The following is a 25,141-nucleotide window of genomic DNA, read 5'->3' as shown; positions in this document are numbered from 1 at the left end:
TTTGGAATGTTGCTTTCTGTTCATGTGAATATTGACAGTGTGAACTATTCTCTATTATTGTTGTTCATGTGTATTTTCTCTATCTTTTCTTAAATCCTATATTTTTTGTTTTACTTATGCATTTATTTTTCGGATAATGCACAAGTACCTCTTTAATCTACCCTCGAAATTTCAAAGACACACTTATACTATATTAAAATCCTATTATCCTTTTAAATTTATTTTATTAATAATTTTCTAAACCTTTTCGGCATGTGTGACACTATCTTGTGGGCCCAATGCTGGTTGACTTTTTTTCTCAAGCTAGTGTCACGTAGGACGAAAAGGGGTAAAAAGTTACTTATAAGATAAGTTCAAGCTGTAATAAGACCTTGGTATAGTATAAATGTGTATCTGGGATTTCGGAAATAGGTTGAGGGGTACTTGTGAATTTTCCTCATTTACCATTAGCTCTCTCTTTGCTAAATAATATTTTTTTTATCTTAATTTATTTTGTCTATACAATTTTTTTATAAAATATCAATTATATTCTACATTATAAATTAAAAACACTTTTTTTTTCTTATATAGAAACTAACAAATATATGTAATTTGTTTTTATTTAAGCCTTTGCTAAAGAATACTCCCTAAGCTTTTTATAATCACACAAAGTTTAGACAAATTCAATTAGTTGAATGAGATATATTTGAATTTATACTCCACTTTCATGTGCATCCACAAATATATTTGAATCGCAATCTCCACAGTTTGATCATCGATATTTGCAAAACCCTGCAACTAAAAGAAGATTCAGGAGAGATGTTGAGCTTTGCGTTGCTTATGATCTGTCTCCATAGTCACACTTCAGCATTGCTTTTTAAGCACTTCATTCCCATTCCGACGGTAAATTTCTCGTGCTGTTTCCTTAAATTCATCGTCTACAAAATGTTGTGTTTGACTAATCGAAGATATATAGCATCGCCTCTTTGAGAGCTTCTATACTAATGTTGAAATTGTTGCAACTCTTGCATGAAATGGGTACAAGTTCTCCAACATACGTCCCTATTGAATCTGCATTAATTTGTAAATGTAGATTACTTATCGATCTGTAAAGTGCTAAAACTTATATTTGTACTAGATTTAATGGCGTTATATGCTTTAGAAACATATATAAAGAATATTATTGCTCGTTTTTTAGTACTCTATATGTTTAGCAGTTATTGTCACTAATTAAATATCATTTTTAATATATATATATATGGGTGACTTACTTATTTTTTAAAACAATATTAATTTCAGAAAAAAATGACACGTTGTTATATTTAAAAATGACAACGTGTCATGGGTTAGGAGAATGCATTTCTCTACTCATTTTTAAATGGGCAACTTTCATATATAGCAAACAAAAAATTCATATTTGTATGCTATAGCAAAGTTTGCATAATTGCGCTCCATATCAAACATAAAACTGTATAATTCGCTATACATATACAATTGTATAATTCGCTGACCTAAATTGTATAATTCGCTGGCCTATTTCGCTGCAATTGTATAATTCGCTATCCCATTTCACTGCAATTGTATAAAATTAAAATGTATGTATATTACATAATTATAAGTGTATAGCAAGAAGATATATGTTTTTCTCTCGCTTTATACAAAAACAGAAACACAATATATACACTTCTGTTGTATAAAGCTAGAGAAAATTGTATTTCACTGCAATTGTATAATTCGTTGGCCTTTTTCTCTGCAATATTTGTATAAAATTTGCATTTGTCTACAATTGAATTGAAGTAAAATGTTTGTAAATTGTATAATTAAGTGTATAACACGAAGATATATGTTTTTGCATGTGTATATACAATTTTCTCTCGCTTTATACAAAACAGAAACAGAATTATACAATTCTGTGTATAAAGCGAGAGAGGCGAGCAGAGGGAGAGTGGCGAGCGAGAATCGGAGAGTGGCGAGCGAGATTTTTGGGAGAGAGACGCCTGGCAAATTTTGGCTAACGTTTGCTATGGAGCACAATTAAATCAAACCCTAGCTACTCCATTTATTTTAGGTTATTAATTTGCTATTATATATACAATTTTCCCTTTTTAAATTACACGTAGATAAATAGAGTACGAGATCACCGTCCAGTACTTTGTCCACTCATCACTGGGCTTCTAATCTGATTTAACTCCGCTCTATTATTTATTTTCTCATTTTTTCCAAATACACACTTAAATAAAAGTATCACGTATTATAATTAAAAATTAAAATTGAAGATTTATTTATTACTTTAATTTTCCACTTTTAATTTTTAATTATGACGCATAACTTTTATCTAAATGTATAGTTACGAAAATGAAGAGAATAAGTAATGGAGAAAATATTCTAAGTTTCCATGTGGCCTATTTACAACATACAAAAGCAATTCTTAAGTTTTAATATATACATATACTTTTTAGTCTCTCTTTCTTTTCCTACGTAATAATAGGTGTATTTTTTTTATCAAAATTATATATTTTTAAAAAAACTCATCAAAAATAAATCAAAAGAGACTCGTTTTTGCTTTTGATTTTATTGATTTCGGTGAATTTTTCAGTCATATAATCCATTTGACATGTAAAATCATCAGTACCCTATTCATTGCTTTCATTTTTATTTCATTTTCTTTAAAAAACAAATAAACTTCAAAATTACTTCGATATTTTAGAAGCTGGAGAAATCTTTCATAATCACTTGATAACTCATAAGTAGATACATTTCAGTAGTTTAGAAGCATTAAAAATATGCTTCTCTATTGTAGTAGCTAGATTTTGAACCTAATCTCATTCAGTCGCGTTTTTGTACGAATTTCGTTTCGCATCGATCGTTTTGATACTAATATTGTAATATAGTATCTTTTCTGCAGTCTGTAACGACAGTAACTGAATTTGTTGTTGGTGATTGTGATTATATGGGAGGAGACTCACAAAAGGTGGAATTGAAAATCTTCTAGTAAGACGGCAGTGTCCATTGTGTTGCATCGCAATGGTTCATATGACGATATGATTGCAAGAGTACAACAATGGAGGTCGATGAGTTAACTTCCTAGTCAAATGACTTGGTGATTAACTATCAAATTAATGGGATGAGAAAAATAGATCTCAAATTCGTAAAAAAATGACAGCCACACAATCTTGTACATGTTAGATATTAGTATTGATGGCCCTAGGTCTACATTAAGGATAAATGTTAATGTAAGGCCTTACATTGAACCAACGGATTTATTTAATTATGACAATAATTCGATTGGAAATGAAAGTTTGAGTGATCATTCAAACAAGACATTGGGTGATTATTCAAATGAGTGCTTGACTGATCATTCAATGAATTTACATGATCATGATCCCAAACATAAATGTTGTAAAGAAATACAGAAAGAATGGATTTGACTTGAATTAATGGTATTACTCTCGAGGAAGGCATTTGACTTGAATAAATGGTGGAGAAAGCTCTATTGGGTGGAATAATCACAAATTGACGACCTAGAATTATATTTATGTAGAATTTTGTATTGTTATTGATTGATTGTTGTGTTTTATTATGTATTTAGACGAAGAACAAGTTAAGACATTGAAAAGGGGGGAAACTCAATTCTTTAGAGCTTTTAAAGGCTTGATTTGAGGTAGGTGATTATTGTGTGCATGTTCAAGTTTGTAATGTATGCATGTATATTGTTTTTGAACCCTCAATGCTCTGCTGGATGGATGCATCCTTTGCCAGTTGCGCTATTCAACATATCATTCACTGGGTGGCAGATGTATTATTTATGCAAATTGTTTTACTTATACACATATATATACAAAGTTTTAACTGAAGTTGGGGGTGTCGTGATACCCTCACCCATAAAGCTAAATCCGCCCCTGCATATATTGGTGGATTGTCAAATAATTATTCATTCTTAATTAAAAATTTTAAATTTAAATTCTATAAAATATAAAATTAACTTTATTAAAAGAATATTTAATCAAATTATAATATAAATACGAAACTAATACTGAGGAAGAAGAAAAATGTCTTCTAAATAGAAGCCGACATAGGTAATAATGTAACACTGAAAAAGGTGATGTTTCTAATACATGATTGGATGTCTATTATGAATCTTGTGACATTTTTCTTCTTCCTCTGATTATAGAGAGTAGCAATACAAAGGTGGATTTAAACAAAATTAACATTATTATTATTACGTAAAATATTACTTATTTTTTAATTAACTTTTTTTTTAAAAAAGTAAACAATATGATTCAGAGTGAGTAAAAGGGTCAATTGGAAAGAATTAATCGCAAAATTATTACTTTCAAGTTTTAATACAAGTAATAGTTAGGTATAAATTGTTCACAGAATAATCATTTAACTATAATAATTTAACTTTTAAAGTCATTATTTTTATTTCAAAAATTACTCAATTATAATATTTTACTTACAAAGTTACTTAATCTATGTAATTATTTTTTTTCATTAAAATTTCCTTACATGAAATTTTTGTTTAAACTCAAATTCTAAAAAAAAAATATTCAAATTTCTTTTAAGATATTTACAATACGTTTGTTTAGTTATTTATAAAATTATGCATTTAAACCTCTTTTAAAAATTTACAAGATATGTTCTCAATCCTTTCCTTTAAAAACATTTGAGTACTAGAAAATAAGCTTTAATTTAAGATCATCATCATCATATTATTATTGTTATTGTTATTGTTATTATAACAGAATATCAATCAGCGCAATTCTTCCACCAAAGCAAATTTATATTTTTTTGTCTTTATTATTATTAATTTATAAAGTTAGATATGTTTGTGTGATTATAAAGCTAAAGACATTTACAATCCAGTCTCAAGTCTACGAATTTATGTTTTTCTTATCAACTTGATGAGTGACTACCTAATTAGTCATATATACCAATCCAAAATTGATGGAGTGTGTGATGTTTTTGTATTTTGTGGACCATAGAGTCACTAAAATGGAAAAAGGAAATTTCAAAAACAGCCAATTTTAGGGTGTAAAACAGCTTTCATAGCTATTTCAGTTTGATATATAATGTACTTACGGGTCGTTTGGTACAAAAATGAATAATGCAGGGATTAGCAATGCAGGGATTAGCAATGCAGGGATTATTTTTATCAAGTGTTTGGTTCATTGTTTCTTATATAATTTTGTGTGTGGTTTAAATATTTTTTTAAAAAAAACTTTCCAATTATACCCTAGAGTTATTATGAGATTTTGTATTTTATGTAATTGAGTCAAAGTAGATAATTAACGGAGAATATTATTTTTTTATAACATTTTTAACTAGTTAGGAGAATAAAATTTTTATTGTCATGTTCACTATTTTCTCACTTAAATTATTTGAGAGTAAATAATTGTCATCTTAATAAATTAGAGTTAATAACTCAAAAGGTCACACAACTATAATGATTATAGAGAAAATTTATTGAACTTTGTTTGTATCAATAAATTTTAAAAAACTCTTTATCATAAAATAAAATAAAAATATAAAATAAATATAGAAAAATAAATTAAACTATTTTTATACTCGAGATGAGTGTGTATATATATATACGCACACTCTTGTTTTAGACTACTTGTGTAATGTTTAATGAACTTTCATTAAGAGACAATATTTTACTTATGAATTATTCTTAAATTCATACATCAACATTAGCATATTAGTCGGATTATAATATTTTATATTAATAATAAATAGATTAAGTAATTCATATTTTAGAAATAAAAAATTATATCTAAATAATAAAAGTTGTAAGCTAATTTATTTAAATAACTTTATTAGTATAAATATAAAATATAAAATATAAAATCAAAAAAATAAATTAAATATTAAAAGGATTTGAGGGGTATTTTTGTCTTTACCTAGAATAGTCCATGGTATTAGAGCTAATACCTCCAAATGGGAGGTATTAGCAATACATCACATAATACCATGTAGGATGTATTAACTAATCCATGGATTAGTTATACATAGGCTCATATTCCTACCAAACACAGTATTAAATTATACCACATCTAATACATGGATTATTTCTTTTAATACATCTTACCAAACGCCCCCTTAAAGCTAAAGAGCAGAAAAAAGGTACTTAAAAGCTGGCTAAAACAGGGTTTATATATCAAATGCATTAATAATGCATGTATTGATTTTGTAGATATTATTATAAGTTATGTTATTTTTTACCTTATATAAAATAATATATAAGTATCCTCATAACTTATATAACTTATATATGTATTATTAAAAGTGAATTTTTAAATTACAAATTAAATATCTCTCACATATATATATATAATAAAGAAGAAACATAACTAAGGTGAACTGACAATCTGCTTTCTCCTTTTTTAAAAAAAATAAATTAATTACTGTTTTATAAAAGTAAATTACTTAATTTAGTATAAATAAATATTTTATTAATGGAGAAACATTAACGATAAAAACATTTCACTTTTTTTTTACTTGCTTGCTTCACTTTTAATCAAAAAGATGATAATGGTTTTTTTAAAAAATATATTTTAAGTAATTTATTATTTATTCACAAGGAGTTTTTACCTATGAATTAGACCTCTTTAATTTTTACTTTTAATAAAATTCATATACTCTAATAATTTTTATGTATTCACATTAAAACTTATATTTGTAAATTTATGATGTCTTATATATGATATTTTTCTATTTTGCCTATAAATTTATATTTAGTATCGTGAAGATTCACATCCAAGATAATTTTTTTGTTTTTTATCATATTAATTTGTAAATGAACTAACATGTAATAAAAAAATATATAAACGTAAAAAATATTTCATTCTCAAGTATTTCTTTTTATTTCCTCTATTTTACTTATATAAATTCATATTTAGTTCTATCAAAATTCAAATTCTAAGTTACATTTCTCTTCTTCATCATATTTGATTGTGAATTAATTAACATGTAACGGAAAAAAAAAAGTACACGAAAATTTGAAATATTCCATTCTTAATTCTTTCTTTTATTTTTACGTACTTGGGTACATGCTTTCTTAATATTCAATTTATACATGTATTATTATTCACTAGGCAGCAAGTATAAAGCAATATGTTTATAATAATGAACAAAGTGATGTCACGATGCGATTGTTCTTTCTAATAATCAATTTCTGGGGTATAATATAGTTTGATTAATTATAATATTCGTTAATTTTAAATAGATGGTTTTATTTAATATTGCTACTATTTGCTAGTACTATTGAAAAATAATATACACAATATTACATATAATATAAATTTCTTTTTTTGGTATAATATTTTTTTAATTGGTATGTGATATTTTTTTAATCATATTCCTTTTTTTTTCTTTGAATCGATAGCATATGATGAAGAGTTTAATATATGAAGTAAAATATGTTGATAGATCTACTTGCAAAGGAAGATGGTAGAAGGAAAAAAATAAAGTATAATAAGAGATAATTTTTATTAGTCTTTTTTTATTATTATTTTGGATTGTATTATAGTGAGTTTGCTACTTTTGCTGTAACTTTTTAAATTTTGATTTGTATAAATAATTTAGTTACATATATTAACAATGTTAATCATTCGGTCCTTTGTTATTCTATTTTTTTTTTATTATGAAGCCCAATTAATATAATTATCTTAATTTTTTAAAAATAATTATAATAATTAGGAATTTCATTTTTATTATATTTGCAAAAAGAAAAACTAAAAAATCAAATATTAATTTGATGATTTCATTCTTTTTGCATACACAATATGTGTTTCTTGCTATTCTTTTTTGTTTCTGTATTTATAATTAGGAAATTTGTCCGCGCGAGTAATAATTTAAAATAAACTTTTTATAAATTACCAATACATGAAATATAAGTTGCAATACTTCAAATTCATATGAATCTTTTACGAAATCCTTAGCTTCATAGGTTATAACAGTTAATCAATCATAAGAACAAAATTAACATTTCAATATATTATGTTAGCAAAATAGAAAATTAATGAATCATAAATAATTTAACAATCTAAAAGTGATTACTTTTGAATCTATGATACAAATATGAATAAAACTTGAATTTTATAGGTCATCAACTTTTATTGAAAACAAAAAATAAAAATAAAAGTACAATAATACAATGAATGACCTATTATCGACAAACAACGTTTCCTTTCAACAACGTCAAACGAGAAGTGGAGTCTTCACGCCAGCATACAACGTCAAATTCAATGATCAGACATCAGATTTCACAGCAAAGCAACAACTTTATTGTCGTGTCTCTCTGCGCTCGTACGTTCTAGTAGAAAGTGGTCGCGTTTTTGTCCTTGTTAGGCACGGATTGCACCACGTCGAGCTTCAAGGACGACAAATCGATCAAAGACGCTCACGTCTTGTAAATCTGAATTTTCCTAAAAACTTTTGAATCTACAATTTTGATTTTGCCACAAATTCTTATTCAAATTCCTCCCTTTTTCCCCCAAAATCGAACTCTATAATTTCCCCTATAAATCCCCTCCTCTTCTCCATTGTAGGGATTGGAGTTTTTCTTGAACAATCAATTTTGAAACTTATGAAATTCGAATACAATTTTCTAGTTCTAAGTTCTAAAAGGATTTTAATTTAAAGTGGATTCGAATATTCTAATTTATTGCTTGAGTTTTGAAGTCGTACTTTGTGTGAAATCACTGCTCCCCAATTCGTTGTTGCCCCTGCTTCGCTTCTCTCCGATAGGTGAAATCTATCTCCGAGTCCTCACGGGCTCATCCTCCTCCTTTGCATTTCGAGAGAGCCGTAAAGACTCAAATTCCACCTTATCCCATCTTAAAAATCGAAGAACAGGTCCACAAAAGATTAATGGATGGAGTTGGAGCTGATACACAACTATACAGCAATATACACTTTGTGTGTGTGTTTTATATATGCAAATTTGGGCCCAAAGGCCCACTCCTTTATTTATTATTATTATTTTGGGTAACAAACTGTAAAAGATCCACTCCTTTATTTTCAAGCTGTATTTTGTTAGTTTTGTGGCTATGCCCTTAATTTGCAATTATTATTATTATTTATTCCCAGAGATTCAAATAGTATTTAATTCAAAGACTGTAGAGACCATTTCTGTTAAAGCGCTTATTCTAAAGATAAACCCTAAACCCTAATCAACACCTTTCATCTTCAATATCTTTTCAATGGAGCATAATCAGCAGCATAACAAACGGAATCAGCCGGAGGATATGGCAACGACGACGGCGACGGCGACCCAGAAGAGAAAACGAAAAGAAGTTGCTGTCTTTGGCAACTACAGAAACTACTATGGCTATAGAGTAAGCTTTTCCCTGTTTTCTCATTAATTGTTGGATTTATAGGTGCTAATGGATCATTTTCGCATCTAATATAAGGAAATGAATGTGTATTGGGTTTTGGATAGAGGTACCCTGTATATGATAATAGGCAGACTACCCTTAGGTCGCCGGTTGAGGGGTCACGGCCACCCGGTAACCTCGGAAAAATGTATGTAGGATCTGGTTGATTTAGTGGGCTCACCTATCTTTAGAATTTTCCCAAAGTTTTAATTATTTGATAGTAGTTACAACAGTTCTTTTTTTTTTTCGACTGTTCTTTTTTCGTTTTAGTTTTATGGGAGTTTCACTCTAAACTTTGTAGTAGTAAGTAATTGACTTGTGTATCAGTGTATCTGTTTGAAGAAAAAGAATTAACGTCTATATATTAAAGATGATAGTGGTATGGCACGTTCAATTCCTGGGTTCGCCTCTGCAGGGTTGGAATAGTTAAGGTGGTTATAACTATTAGGTAATGGTTGATATGATTATGACTCATGACTATAGGGAAGGGAGCTTCACTTGAACAGAGGGTCTTTCGAAAACAACCTCTTTGCCTCCACGAGGTAGTAGTAAGGTCTGCGTACATTCTACCCTCCCCAGACCACACTTGTGGGATTTCATTGGATATTTTGTTGTTGATTATAGGCAGGAAGAATGCACTCGTGATTTTGTGTACTGAAAGTAGAGTAAGGTATATAGGATTCATGCAAGGTAATAATACTTGGGGCTGATGAAGAGATCGAAAGCTGAAACGATCAATAAGGAGCTTAATTCTAAAGAGAAGATAATACTTATTAGAAGAAAAGTTAGTTTTTCTCCTCTTTTACCAACTGACCCTCTCTTTACCAGAAGGATTGAAGTTCTTCCGAAGTATCTAGTGTCTCTTACAAGTGAAGAATGAGAAGGTTAAAGTCAATTAGGGGCAAAACTGTTTTACAAAAAAATTGAACAATAGTTAAAGTTACATTGGGTATGTTGTTGTACGTAGGAGCAGGGGGAAGGGGATGTTATCTACGGGATTAGAATCCTCCAATTACAAGGTGAAGGTGAGTTTGCTCACCAAGCGAGTTGATCCTCATGAGAAGTTTGCATGCTTTGCATAGATGTTGTACTGCTCTCAAAATCCTTGTGTGAGTAGAGCTAGCCGGTTTTTAGACTCCAAATCTCTATTTCAATAGCCTAACAATCCCATTTATATTGTTTTGAATTTTGTTGTATAATTGTTGTGGTCTTTTTGATCCAATTATTCTGTTACTCGGGATATTCGATTGCGTTACCTTTAGTTAGAATATTCATATCAGCAGTGTAAACAATTAATCACAGTTTATATAAACTGAAATAATGAATCAAGTTTCCCTCACAGTAAATTTTTGGTGGTGGGAGACTGAAGATCTTATCTATTTTCTTGTTCACCTCCTACATATTATTTCACTGGCTATGTTGTTGTTGTTCCCACATATTATTATCTGGAAGAACACCTTTAAGAATTGTATGGATTATTAATGGAAAGGATGTTGTCTCCAGCAAAATTTAGGTTTCTATAGCCTCCTGTGTTCTCAAGAAAATCTTACTGCTCCCAAGTTGAAACACTCTTGGGAGCAGGGCAAATTTGTTTTGTCCTCCTTTAGATGGACTCTCACTGTTTGGTATCTTTGTGCACAGATAGGTCAGAATTTGGAGGAAGATCCAAGATTAAAAGCTATGAAGAAGGAGTGGTTTGAAGGCAAGGATTGTCTTGACATTGGCTGTAACAGTGGAGTGATCACAATCGCTATCGGTACAACTTTTTGTTAATTGCATAGCTGATTAATTTGGGAATCTGTTTTAAATGGGATTCTGAATTAGGATTTCACCTTATTTTTACTCGCATGCGGGACTTTTGCTTTGATAATCCCTGAAACATTGTCCACCAATAGATATTATGCATTTCCCTTTTCTTATCTTTTGTTAATATCAGTTACTTTCTTCATTCCAGCTCAAAAGTTTAACTGCCGAAGCATCCTTGGAGTCGATATTGATGATGGTAAGTATTTGAACTTTTCATCCATATATATGTGTTTCACATTAGTTGATTCTGGCATGAAGAATTGAGGAACTGATTATGATGCTATAAATTCTGGTTTTGAACACAGTGCATTGTGTTGATTTTTTCCTGTAAAATTGGCTGGATCCAAACAACTGTTTTTTCCAGGATAACAATGTGTGGTTGGATTATGTCATACTGTTTGGCATAAACTTGGTCTATTGATCTCTTTTTGCTACTTATTGTCATAGTTGCCGATAATTTCATATTCTGTTATCCAAGTAATCATCTTTAAGGATCTATCATTTGACCAAGAGTTGCTAGAATGTAGTTTATAACTTTGATTATCTCTGCTCACCTTCCAGCAAGAATCCAGGATGCCTATTGGACTCTCAGGAAAGCAGTGAGGAGTACTGGAGCTGTCCCGGCGGGGGTTGCCAAGTCGACTGAGTCAAAGAATGTTACTGGTATTGAAAACCATGAGGCTGAGTCACCTAAGAAGCCTGCAGGCATTGATTGTACAGAATCTCATCATGTGCAAGAGGCAAATTTGTTTGACATAGTCTCTTTCAGGAAGGGAAATTTTGTTCAGAATTGGCATCCCGGGGAACATACATCTTATGATACGATTATTTGGTAAGTTCTCTTTCCTTGAGTTTCATCTTATTTATATGGTTCCAGATATATGAAGAAATCCTTCTTGTTCATTGCTATCCTTTTATGAAAATTGTAACTAAGATATGATATGGTTAGAAATTGTGATTCCTTACCAAAATCACCCAACATAAGCTAAAAGTTCACCTCTCCTTTTAGTGGTATAGGCAAGTCATCTGAGTAGAAACGATAATACAAGAGAGGTGCAGGGCTCTCAATCTTTGGCTTTCCCGAAAATTGAGCGCATGAATTAACTCCAGAGGTTACTTACAGAGAAGATTAGACCTGGTTTTCTGCTTTTCTTTGTTGCATGAGTCATATAATCTTAAGCAATGCAATACTTATGTAGTATGTTTCCCTTTACTATTGTGAATTTCTGTAGTATTAGGTGCTAGAAGATTTTGTTTTAATTCTATATGTATGTGTGCATGATCAATTGAATTTCTGTTGATGCAGTTTAAGTGTGTCAAAATGGGTGCAATTAAACTGGGGTGATGAGGGACTTATAACTTTATTTTCAAAAGTCTGGAGGCTTCTTTCACCGGTAAATATGTTACGTATATATGAGAAGCATCTTTTTGGTTCTGGAAATAATTTGCTGAGTAACACTTTTTGACTGTATTTTTTTGTAACAGGGTGGTGTTTTTATTTTGGAGCCTCAGCCTTGGAGTTCATACTACAGTAATCGTCTTGTATCTGAGGTATTCCCTTTCGTATTGTTGCTAGAGTCAGATACATTTTTTTAAACTTATAAGTTGTACAGCCAATACCATATTTTGGGTCCTTTCCTTAAAGCTCGAGCGTGTGGACAAAATTTTCCTTTGGAGCATATTAATGTTTTCCTCGTTATGCAGACAACAAGAATTAATTATCAAGAAATTAAGATTCGTCCAGAAGATTTTCAAGATATACTTTTGGACAAGGTATGATTGCAGAGAATCTTTAGCTTATGAAACTTGAAGGATAAATATTTTATGACGCTGTTAGGTATGACTAACGCGTCAATTTTTAAATTTGAATGTAGATTGGATTTAGAATGGTAGAGGACATAACATCCAGTGCGTCTGGTCGCAAACCTGGGTTTAATAGACCAATTTTTGCATTCTGGAAATGATGCATTAAGGCTATGAAATTGCTTTATATATACATATATATATACACGGAGGATATGATGTACGCAGATCTTACCCTCTACTTTTTTGGGGTGTAGAGATGGTTTCCGCAAGATCATCAGCTCTAAAGGGATGTTATCGAAGCAAGATACCGAGCTCTTGAATTTATTCCAAATCTTTCCTGTACTGGGGGTGATGATTTATTTCACCTCACTTGTAATTGGATGTGTATGTATATTTGGTCTAACTGATAATTAGCCATGCCATGGTTTAATCAAAATTTTGAAACAACAGGTCATCAAATACAGGTAGTTGTAGAAGCTTATGAATGTTCTAAGCATGTAAAAATACTATTCCAGGAAAAAAAAAGAAAAGAACACTAAATATTTTTGGCATTCAGTGGTTTGAGTTTGATACTTCTATAACAGAGGTCTGAAGTTTGAATCCTTGCTAGTGTAGGCAAATGGTTTGTCTTCTTGATTGAGCTCATTGCACAAGGCTTATTTGTGTGGGTTATCTCTTCTATATGATTTCTAAGATGTATTAGAGTGGAAATTTTACCTTGTGCACATTCAAAGAATAGTAACTGTGAATTTCTCTTGTCGTAATTTTTATTTTTAAAACATCCTAAATATTTTTCATGTTTTATCCTAACTCCACACGCAAAAAAAAATGTGGACTGTGGAATATTGTGTTGACCAATTATGTAAAGAGTAAATTTTAGGTTTAGCAAGCATAAAAATTATATTTGTATGATACAGCTATAGTTTGTATAATTGTGATTTATAGCAAATTTTATGTTTGCTAAGGTGCAGCAGATTTGAATAAATCAGTGATAGTCTCTCATTTGTATAAATCAGCTGAAATATCAAATATGTATAAATGCTCACATTATCCAAAGCATCATATTTATGTTATCTTTTAAATCACAATTAGCATTTCAATCAATTCAATCAAAATTGTGTCACAAACAACAAATTAATTTCCTCCAAAAGATAAGAGATGGTTATATTCTTTTGCACAATTTCCTGTGTCGCCCAATTTTGTGTGTTGATGTTGAGTGATGCAGGAAGCATAAATATATATACATGAATTTCGTTGATTTCTTTTCATATTTATTTCTTTTGTATTTTGAATTTGCTTAGCAAAAAAATTAATTTTTTTCACTAAAATATTATATTTTTCCTATCTCAATTTAAGTGTCTAGGACATATTTGACCATAGATACTACAAGTACTTTTTTTGAAAAATCTTTTGACTATTTGTTTGCCCATAAAATTTGTCAAGTTTTTTTTTTTGGCAAAAAACTCAAAATCCAAAAATCTAAGAAAATGTACTTTTTGCTCAAAATGGTTTAGTTCTCCAAACAAACTTTTGAATTCTCGCAAATCAAATCGAAGTACTTTCTGCAAAAACAAAAACAAATGTATATTAGAAAATAATTACACAAATTCTTTACCTCGAAAGGAAAAATCAAAGACTAACATAATAAATCAAAAACAAATTTCAATTTGCACATATAGATTTCTATATTTTTTGATCCTCTATTTTCTAGTAATATATATGTTATTTCAGAAACACACAAACAAATAAGTTAAAAGGAAGATTATTGTGTGGCTAGGTTAGGTTCCAATGGTCTACCACTCAAAGAGACATGTTACATCAAAAACACATCAAGGTATTATTTGGTTCACTCAACTAGCTACAATACTTTACTATAAAATATATAGGAATTGTTTATGTGGTGAAAAATTACTACCCAAAATTTAATGTTGATTCCTCAGATCATTTTTTGACTTGTTCGTAAAATTAGCTACAAAATTATTATGTTAGCTAATGCTTAGTAATTTGTTAAATAAACTATAGTCTACTTTTTTCTATCATATTTACCAATCAATATGTACTCAATTGTTAATATAACCAACGAAAGGTGTTTATTAGTATAATATTTTCGTCGATAGTTGCTAAATTAGGCGACATAAATAGTCAATATTTTTCAATATGTAAATGTAAACATCAACCTCCTGACTCTATTCTTATATTTGATCGAGCTATACTATTTTTTATCCTATTTTTTCCCAAACATATATTATTTACCAACTACTTTATTTAGTTAGTAAAATTTTAGTAGGAATCCATTGCTAAATTCTGAAATATGCTAGTAATTTGTTTTTGTTACTAATATAATATACTAAACGAATTTGGATTGTTGGAATGATTCGTTAGCAATTGATCATTTTCATATATATGAAAATTTCTAGCAAATCATTCTTACTTTTTCGCTTTATTTTGTTGTTGTTTTTTTTTCATTTGATATTTGATATCTTTAGCCTTCAATAATCTGAATTCATTGAGTAAGATTCATTAAACTGAGAAGCATTTTTCTATTATGACTTTTTTTAATATCGAAGGCTTAAACTCCTAGTTAAAGGTAGATTTATATTCCTCTCATCACAATAATAATTACGTTGATACTTTTTCACTCCATCTCAATCCAAGAGAAATAATATCACAATCATGTGAGTTTGGGAAAGAAAAAAATTGATTCAAACTTCAAGTATCACAATACATCACATATGTAAAACAAAAGCTAGTTCAACAAAGGGGTAATTTTTTTTTTTTTAACAAAAGGCAGCAAAATTGTTATTGAATACTCTCTATACACAATAAAATATACTTGAATTTGAAGATACAAATCATATTGTCTATTCACAAAATCTCCTCTACATTATATATAATCTTGAAAGTTAGTCTTGGATTCATATATTATAAAATAGGATTAACCAAGACCAACTAGAATGTTGTACACTAAACATACATACATAACATATATAGTAACACAGTAAAATATTCCAAGTAACAATATTCAGCTCTTTATCGCTTCGATTCGTAATTTTTGTTTTAGCAAATGACACATGCATTAGGATTCTCTTCAATGCTATGATGGACTTGGTAATATGTGTGCATAGGAGGAGGATGATAATAAGGTCTATATGGCATTACCATACCTATTGGTACCATTGGCTTCTTCTCTTCTTCTTCCTTTTTTGTTTCTTCTTTCTTGTCATCTTTTTCTCCTCCTTTTTTAGGCTCTTCTTTCTTTGTTTCTTCTTCTTTCTTTGGTTCCTCTTTTGGTCCCACTAACATCATTTCTACTGCCCAAAACTTGCGCAATTTGCTCACTACACTCACCGGATCAACCGTCCCTATTATCATTAACGTCTTACCTTTCATATCTATCGTAATTTCATCTATTCCTGTAAAATCTCGAGAGTGTCAATTTCATTATACAACAAAGACAGATTCAAAATATAAACTATTCAATAAGGTTCGTATCATTAAAGTTTCTAAAATGACCTTGTCATATAATAGAAGTATTTATTTAGTGAATTTTTACAAACAAATTTATAAAGAGCTACATTTGTAACAACATTTTCATTTGTTTTATTGCAAATTAGATACTATTTCGATGAGGCCCTTCACAAAAGAAGAATTAACAATAGTAAGAAATTACTATATAACACCATTAATTAAATTAATTTAATAAAATGTACTTTTAATTAAATTTTTCTTTAAAAATATGTGAAATTAATAAAGGTCAAGTAATATGAGGGTATATTAGGGCAAAATGAGTTGCTGACGTGTAGTTGTAATTATGGAGGACCCATTTGACGTGGCATTGATTAAGAATTGACGTGTACACATTGTTCGTTATTTTCTCGTTTTAATTTATTTGACATATTTAGACTTTATACAAAATATAAAAAAGTAAAAAAGTTTGAATCTTGTGGTCTCAAATTAAAAACATATGAAGTGTACTAAAATATTGTTAAATTTTGTGATCTTAAATATGTTATATGAAAAAGTTGAAATGAACGAATTGTTAAAAAGACATTCTTTTGTAATATGCTTTAAAAAAGTATGACAATTAAACTGAAACCGACGAAAATTATTTTTTTTCTTCTTTCCTTTCAAGAAAAACAAAAACATATCAATGAATTCAAACATAGTTGCCATATTAAATAAAAATTTCCACATCAAGTATCCAAATAATATTCACCACTCGATTTTCTCCTAACACTAATAATGTAGTACTACGATAGGATAGTGTAATGAAGCTTTTATATTATTTGTACATTTTAACTTTGTAATAGAAAATTAATTATTTTCTCAGTTTTAATTTATTTATCATAATTACTATTTAAAAGGTGAAATATTATATTACAAAAATATTAAAAATTTAATATTCACACATTTATATTTCGAATCAAGCCAATCAAATTGAAATCGGAAAAGTACTTATTACCTGGAAGAGCAGCCACTATCTTCAAGGCCTTCCTTTTTTCTCTGTCATCTCCCAAATCCAATTTCAGGATAAATTTCTACACAAAGCAAAGACCAAAGAGAAATCATAGCTTAGAAGATTAAAAATTCACTAGTTAAACTAACAAAAAATTTAACTAAATTACTAAAATTTTCATGTTAATTCTATGTAGTTGGATTAACAACTAATGATATATAAATTCAATTAGTTTGAGAACATTTTAGTGATAAATCAGGTAGATAAAGATAATCGGTAAATTTCATAATCGAGTCTAGGTTTTTTAGTAGTGATCCAAAGGATCTAGGAAAAAAAATGTTAAAGGTACGGATTCAGTAAACTCAGTAATTTTGGCTCCTATCCCCAAAGTAGAAAAAGTAAAACACATGTGCGATCGGGGCAAAGCCATACCTAAGCTATTGATTCAGTGAATTCAGTAACTTTAATTTAAATTTTCTATTTATAATTTTAAAAAATATGTGACATATAAATAGAACATCGTAAATGAAAATTGATAATTTAAAATTCATAAACTAAAAATACTGACTCGATCAAACCGATGTATATGGATGTACAAAAGAAGAAAAGAAATGAAACAAGATGAATTGAAGAATATCATACCTTCATTTTTTTTTGTACAATAAGAGTGAATGGAATAAGAAGAAACAACAACTAGCAAAAAGTGGAAAATATAATGGCAAAGTAGTAGAGGATGAGAAAGAGACAGAAATTTGTACAATTTTTATAATATATGGTTTTTAGTGACGAGTGGAAATAAAAAGACATTGTACTTTTGAAGTTGTATTTCTATTGTAAGAGGCTTTTATTTCTAGCCAAGCAAGTCTTCTGCCTAATTGCTAATGCATCGTGGCATACAACAGGACCCCCACCCCACCACTCCACCCCACTCCAATTGATCAGTATTTTCTCTGTCTCAATTTATATATCATTATTCAAATTTCGAGATACAAAATAATCAATATAGAAAGACAAGAAGTTTTGATAAAAGAGATGACGATTAAAAGTAATAGTTGTGCTTAGGGGTGTAAATGACTGAGTTGGTTTGAATTTTTCAAATATCAAACCAAATATTTGTGTTGGATTTTTAAATTTATAAATCAAACCAAACTAATAAAACTCGAGTTTTTCAATCTCGAGTTTTTCGGGCTTTTCCAATAAAGTATTCATAAAAACATATAATTTACTTTTACTTCAAATATTGTTTTAGTCCTACTAAATTATAACTATCTAGGTGTTTTTTGAAAAATAACACAAAATATGATACGATTAATGACACTAAAATATCCAACAAAAATAATAATAATGAAATCGCATAAAATAAAGGGATAATGCACAAGTACCCTCTCAATCTATGCCCGAAATCTCAGAGACACACTTATACTATATAAGGTTAAACTTATTTTATTAATAATTTTCTACCCCTTTTCGGCCTACGTGACACTATCTTGTGGGGCCAACGTTGGTTGATTTTTTTTTTCAAGTTAGTGCCACGTTGGCCGAAAAGAGGTAGAAAATTACTTATAAAATAAGTTCAGGGGGATAATAGGACCTTAGTATAATATAAGTGTGTCTCTGGGATTTCAGACATATATAGGTTGAGGGGGTACTTGTGCATTTTCTCTAAAATAAATATTGCATGATCATAATTCAAAAGTACTAAATCATGCTAAAATAATGGCTAAATATTAAAGGAAATTAAAATTAGATTATGTATTTTAATTGTCTAAATAGTAAAACTAAAGAACAAGTATTCAATATTATTATCATTCTTAGTGTTGAATTGATTTTTTTTTTTGCACTAGTATTAATTTGATTTTGATTTAAGTTTTATTATATTAGCAACATTTGTGGACTATAATCTTTGATGGATCATTCAGAAATCTAAATTTCAAACTTGAAATATAATATATTAAAAGATAAAAATTATGAAAAAGTATAAGAAATATTTAAAAATTATATCAAAGTAATATTTTTATGTATAAAATAAAGTTTTAAAGTTATATATATAATGTCGGGTTTGTTTGATCTCGCTTTTTTTAGTTAAAATCAAACCAATCCAAATATAGTTGGGTATTTTTTTTTTCAACATCAAACCAAACACTAGTCGATTTTTTTTTTCCGATTTGACTCAGTTTACAATTTAATTCGATTTTTGATCTGTTTTTACACCTCCTTGTGCCACATAAATTAAGGCATATAGAGTCTTATTTTAGAAAAGGATCATATTTTTTAACGAGTTTAGTGAAATTGCTAAATTTATCTTCTTCTGTCATGTTTTTGTGTAATAATCTTTTTTCGTACAGTAATATTTATTATTATACAATGAAGTTCTAACTAAATTATATTATATGTTTTCTGTAATAACATTTCGTCATAACAATCAGAAAATATTCCGACAAAGGAGTTTTCTGTCCCAATATAAGAAGCTTCACATAACCATTAGCCAAAACAATGTACTAAACCAACCTTATAAGAAGACGTCAAGCATAGGCATAGGTTTTCACACGAATTCTAAACAACCCATAGACAAGAAGTATAAGTCAAAATTCATGTTTGTTTTATCTATTTATTATTTTATATAATAAGAACATTAATATTAGTATGTATTTTATATTATTTGATTTCTTATTTGATAATATTTTCAACTTATATATATGCATATACCTAATACACACTCTATCCATTCACGATTAAAGACATACATAACTGAAAATCAAGTTAAAGAATGTGGAGAGTATTTTTTATAAGAAAATAATTTTTCTATAAAATATATTATTAATATATTGTATTTTAATTTATTGTTAGGTTTTTAAAAGGTGTGAATGAAAAATGAAGAGTTGCGATTTTTTTTTAAAGAATTGCGACTTTTATGAAATGTTGCGACTTTTACGAAAAATTGTGACTTTTATGAAAGGTGACGACCTTTCTGAAAGATCGTGACTTTTCCAAAGGTTTGTGACCTTTCCGGTAAGGCACAATAAGAACTTTTCGCACCACCCTTTATTTTCTATAAATTGAAGGATTTCCTCTCATTTTAAAAAAAAATCATGATTTCTTCTTCAACTACTAAATCTAGTATTCTAAGTGTACTTTACTGCCGTTGAGTGGTTCGCTGACACCGAAATTTTTGGTATCTATACTCTAGTGATTGAGATCATTTTACCCTGGGATGTCATATTCCAAATCAAACCTCGGATACTAGAGGAGAATAATTTCCTTGAGGGAACACTGTGAGTTCAGTGGACTTGATCTTTTTCCTATTAAAAATTTTCTAGATTCTGGTACGTGTTTTATAAATTTTAGATTTGTGAATCAATTTCAGTTCTTCTATTCTTTTGTTCTTCACTGGTTTATTAAACTTGGTAACTTCGTATTTCTGCAAAGTTTGTTGGAATCAGTAAGATTCTTTAGACACATATTAACAACAATTCTTCTTTAAGAAAAATATTTCGTATATTTTTTTAATCTGTTTTTGATTCTAGTTTCGCTACTAGTTTTAATTTTCTAGTTGTGAAAATATTTTGGGATAATGCACAAGTACCCCCTCAACCTATGCCCGAAATCCCAGAGACACACTTATACTATACTAAGGTCCTATTACCCCCCTGAACTTATTTTATAAATAATTTTCTACCCCTTTTTAGCCTACGTGGCACTAGTTTGAAAAAAAAGTCAACCATCGTTTGACCCACAAGATAGTGCCACGTAGGTCGAAAAGGGGTAAAAAATTATTAATAAAATAAGTTCAGGGGGGTAATAGGACCTTAGTATAGTATAAGTGTGTGTCTGAGATTTCGGGCATAGGTTGAGGGGGAATTTGGGCATTATCCCAAATATTTTTAAACTTTGTTGTTTTACAAAGATGTTCAAAGTTTTGTTCTAAGTATGTTTGGAATACAAGATGAACAACAATCTTAAGGAAATTAGTATACTGATAGTATTTTTTGTATTCTACTGATTGAGAGAATCTGATCATGGAAGTAGAAGATAAATGCATTACTTCTCCATAATTCGTTGCTTTGTTTAGTAAGGTCGAAGTGAGAATGTAACAGAAAATTTTTATGGTATTCCCTTTAAAGATTACCAGGTAACCTTCTTATTAAATTGTCTAAGGAGGAAAATAGTTTCTAAGAGTTATCATCTTTGATTTTTTTATTATGTGTATCTTTAGAGAACGATCTGCAAATCATATGTTGTGGAATGAATTTTACTTCGCAAATATTGTTGTTTTTAAAATTTTTTAGTTTGCAAAAATGAGAGATGCATATTTTTTTTTGTTGATAAAATAGTATGTCAAAATGTTATAGTTGGAAGATTATTTGATAAGAAAAACATTTCTATGTGATAAAAAATATGTGTTGTTCTGTTTGGAGGAAAAAAAACTTTTGTAGTTTTGTACTCCATGAGAAATGTTAGTGTGTCTGAATTTTGTAGACTAAAAACTTTTGTGGTTTTATACTCTGGATAAATTGGACTATGCAATTGGTTTGAAGAATATGAAAACTTCACATAAAAAGTCAGTGTTGTACTTTTCATTTTCTATTAACTTCAATGTAATATAGAAATAAATTTACAATTTTTTTTGTCCTTATTGTTAGTATTTAAAATACTAAGTGGTATTTCTATTTATGATAGAGAAAAAATACCAGTGACTTAGAATTTGTAATTTTGTGTCTCTATGGAATGAACTTTGACATTGTGTAAACATTGTCAAAGAGAATTGCAGCACTATAATTCTTTCGTAGAATAATGTTTCCAACATTAAAATATGTGGAAAAACTCTTTTCAAATACTTGAAAAATATTTTTGAGATCACATTTGAAATGTGGGGGTTATTTGCTTAAGATTAGACTTGGTGTCTAATTTAACTTTGGAGCAAAAGATATGAAATTCAATGATACTTTTGCATTATGTTACACCCACAAATTCTTGGAGTATATTTGGTATTGTGGTTGTTGAGTTTCTCTAGTACTAGTATATAGTATGACTAGTATGAAACATCCAAATTATATATATACTTGTTCAAAATAATTGTGTTCTTTTATGGGAAAAAATATCACTTAAAATATTGTGATTTTTCATGAAAAAATATGTCTATTATAATAAAAGTATTTGCATAGACATGAATATTGGTGAATAGTCATTTGTTATGTTTTTGTAAGAAAATAACATTTGAACTATATTGTCTTTATTGAACCCGCTGAAACTTTGTTCATGGGTAGTTCTATAACAATCATATTGAAAGTTATGGAAATGTCCTTATGAAAAGGACATTTGACAATCTAAACAATGTTTGTATCACATAAAATTGTAAGAAATAGGAACAAAATATTAGTGAGGAAAAAGCCTTGCGAAGAGCTTTTCGAACTCAATATTTTTATTTGTTCTTACTTGCTTGAGTCAATGTTTGTAACATGAACACTTGGGGCATGTCAATTATAAAACCTTGTAAGGAAACTGATCAACTTAGAAGTTTTGCCTAATTTTGAGTACAATAAATAAAAATGTCAAGTTTTTGTGGAATCTAAGTATGTTGAGCATTCTTATAAATCTGTTGAAAGGAATTCTAATCCATTAGAATTGATTTACACTGACATTTGTGATATGAAGTTAACACCATCTCATGGTGGGAAAAAGTATTTGTTACTTTTGAGAATTGCATTAGAAATGACTATGTCTATTTGCTAAATGGTAAGGATGAAGCAATAGAAATGTCTAGACAATGTAATATCGAAGTTGAAAATTAGTGTGAAAAAATATAAGAAGTGATAAGAATGGAGAGTATAAATCTCATTGTGCAGAAATATGTTTGGAAAGTGAAATATCCATCAAACTACTGTCATATTCACCTCAATCTAATGAAAAACCGAATGTTGAAAAAAAAATGATGGATGCATTATTTATAAGTTCGGGTTTACACAAAACTTGTGCGGTGAAACTATCATTACTGCAAAAGGGAACAACAAAAAGTTGTCTTTTTAGAAAGAAAGTGATTTTGTTTGATCATAATACAATCTTTTCCATACGAGAAATGGAAAGGAAGGAAATCCAACTTAAAATATTTAAAAGTGTGGGGGTATCTAGTCAAAGTTCAAGTTCCTATTCCTAAAAGAATTAAAATAGGACCTATGATTGTAGACCGTAAAATTAAACTTGAGTAGTCTAGAGAAGGTTCTAAAAGGCCTAGGAAATGAAAAGGATAATGTATTTAATAAAGAGATTCAGAGGCTTAGTTAATGTTAAAGGACATTTACTTCCTTCAAATATGATTTTGTAACATTTTCTGTGTCTTCTGTAGACTCATCCTTTGAAAAGATGGTGTCAATAAATAATATTGGAAGTTTATTGATCTTCTTCAAGAAAACAAACCTTTGGGTTCAAAATGAATCTTTAGAAGGAAAATAACAGTTGATGAAACTGTTGAAAAATAAAGCAAGACTTTGTGTCAAAGACTTTAGACAAAAAAAAAGGTTTTGATCTTGTCGATATATATACTCGTTAGTAATTAGAATTACATTCATTCGGATGCAAAAATTATTAGTGGGGTATATGACCTCCAAATTCATCAAATGAATGTGAAAAGAACTTTCTTAAATGTAGAATCGGAGGAAAAAATTTACATGGAACAACCCGAGGGTTTTGTGGTTTCTCGTAAATAAAAAAAAGTGTGTGAACTTGTTAAGTCACATTATGGACTAAAAGAAGCACCCAAACAATGACATAATTTGATAAAACTATGTTGGCAAATGGATTGAAGAATGATGGAAGTGATAAATGTGTTCACATTAAAATCATAAGGTCATTGTTTGTTTGTATATTGGTGATATGTTGATCATCAATAGAGACACTAATGACATAAATGCTACTAAATGTATGCTATAAAGCAAGTGGAATGAAAATTATTGGAGTTGCTAATGCGATCTTAGATATAAGAATTCGTAGTGCTCCACAATGTTAAGCATTTTCACGGTCTCATTGCATTGAAAAGGTACTTAACTAGTTCAAATATTTAGATGTGCTAGAGTTTTGGGAAGCATGATGTATATCATATAGTGTGTGCGATCAAATATAGCATTTGCTATTTTAAACTGAGTCGGTTCACAAGTGATCCCAAATAAATTCATTAGATGACAATAAATAGAATTTTGGAGTATTAAAAATAATACTTAAAACTATGTCTTGCATTATAACAATATCCAACAATATTGAAAAATATAGTGATGCAAATTGGATCATCGGACAAATAAAGTAAAATTCGTGAGTGTTATGTATTTACTGTTGGTAGAGGAGCAATCTCTTAGAAATATTTCAAAAGAGACATGTATCGCTAGCTCTACAATGATCTTTGAGCTAGGTGCTCCAGATAAGGTCGGTGAATAAGTTGAAAGACTCCGAAATTTCTTGATAGATATTTTATTTTGGCCCAAACCATTGGCATTAGCATGCATACATTTTCACAGTCAAGATGCAATAGGTAGGGCATGGAGCATGACGTATAACAGAAAGTCTCGTCATATACGACATAGACATGATACCGTTAGAAAACTACTCTCTAATGGATTATCAGAATTGACTATGTAAAGTCAAAGGATAATGTGTCGGATCCACTTACAAAAAGGCCTAATTAGTGAGAAAGTTAAAAGATCATCTAAGGGAATGAATTTACGGCTTA

General features: G+C 29.2%; 2 protein-coding genes across 3 annotated transcripts; one reads left to right on the top strand and one right to left on the bottom strand.

Annotated features, from left to right (window-relative positions):
• Nucleotides 1-8,314: 8,314 nt before the first annotated feature.
• Nucleotides 8,315-13,682, top strand: LOC107018994 (probable RNA methyltransferase At5g51130). The gene is made up of 8 exons (XM_015219583.2): nt 8,315-9,320; nt 11,001-11,115; nt 11,314-11,361; nt 11,727-11,997; nt 12,472-12,559; nt 12,651-12,716; nt 12,870-12,938; nt 13,040-13,682. Exons 1-8 carry the CDS (start codon nt 9,186-9,188, stop codon nt 13,127-13,129), a joined length of 882 nt encoding a protein of 293 aa, XP_015075069.1. The 5' UTR covers nt 8,315-9,185; the 3' UTR covers nt 13,130-13,682.
• A 2,107-nt stretch (nt 13,683-15,789) lies between these two features.
• Nucleotides 15,790-18,228, bottom strand: LOC107018901 (heavy metal-associated isoprenylated plant protein 39-like). 2 transcript variants are annotated; one of them, XM_015219492.2, is made up of 3 exons: nt 18,070-18,228; nt 17,434-17,509; nt 15,790-16,384 (listed from the first exon to the last, which is right to left on the bottom strand). In XM_015219492.2, the coding sequence occupies exons 1-3, from the start codon at nt 18,073-18,075 to the stop codon at nt 16,029-16,031; spliced, it is 438 nt and encodes a 145-aa protein (XP_015074978.1). In that variant the 5' UTR covers nt 18,076-18,228; the 3' UTR covers nt 15,790-16,028. The 2 variants fall into 2 exon arrangements, with proteins under 2 accessions (XP_015074978.1, XP_015074977.1); XM_015219491.2 differs by lacking the exon at nt 18,070-18,228 and adding an exon at nt 17,996-18,067.
• Nucleotides 18,229-25,141: the final 6,913 nt, after the last annotated feature.

The sequence above is a fragment of the Solanum pennellii genome, chromosome 5 (assembly GCF_001406875.1).
Source record: "Solanum pennellii chromosome 5, SPENNV200".
Taxonomy (NCBI): domain Eukaryota; kingdom Viridiplantae; phylum Streptophyta; class Magnoliopsida; order Solanales; family Solanaceae; genus Solanum; species Solanum pennellii.
The sequence above is the reverse complement of the archived record's forward strand: the minus strand, read 5'-3'. Positions and strand labels throughout refer to the sequence as shown.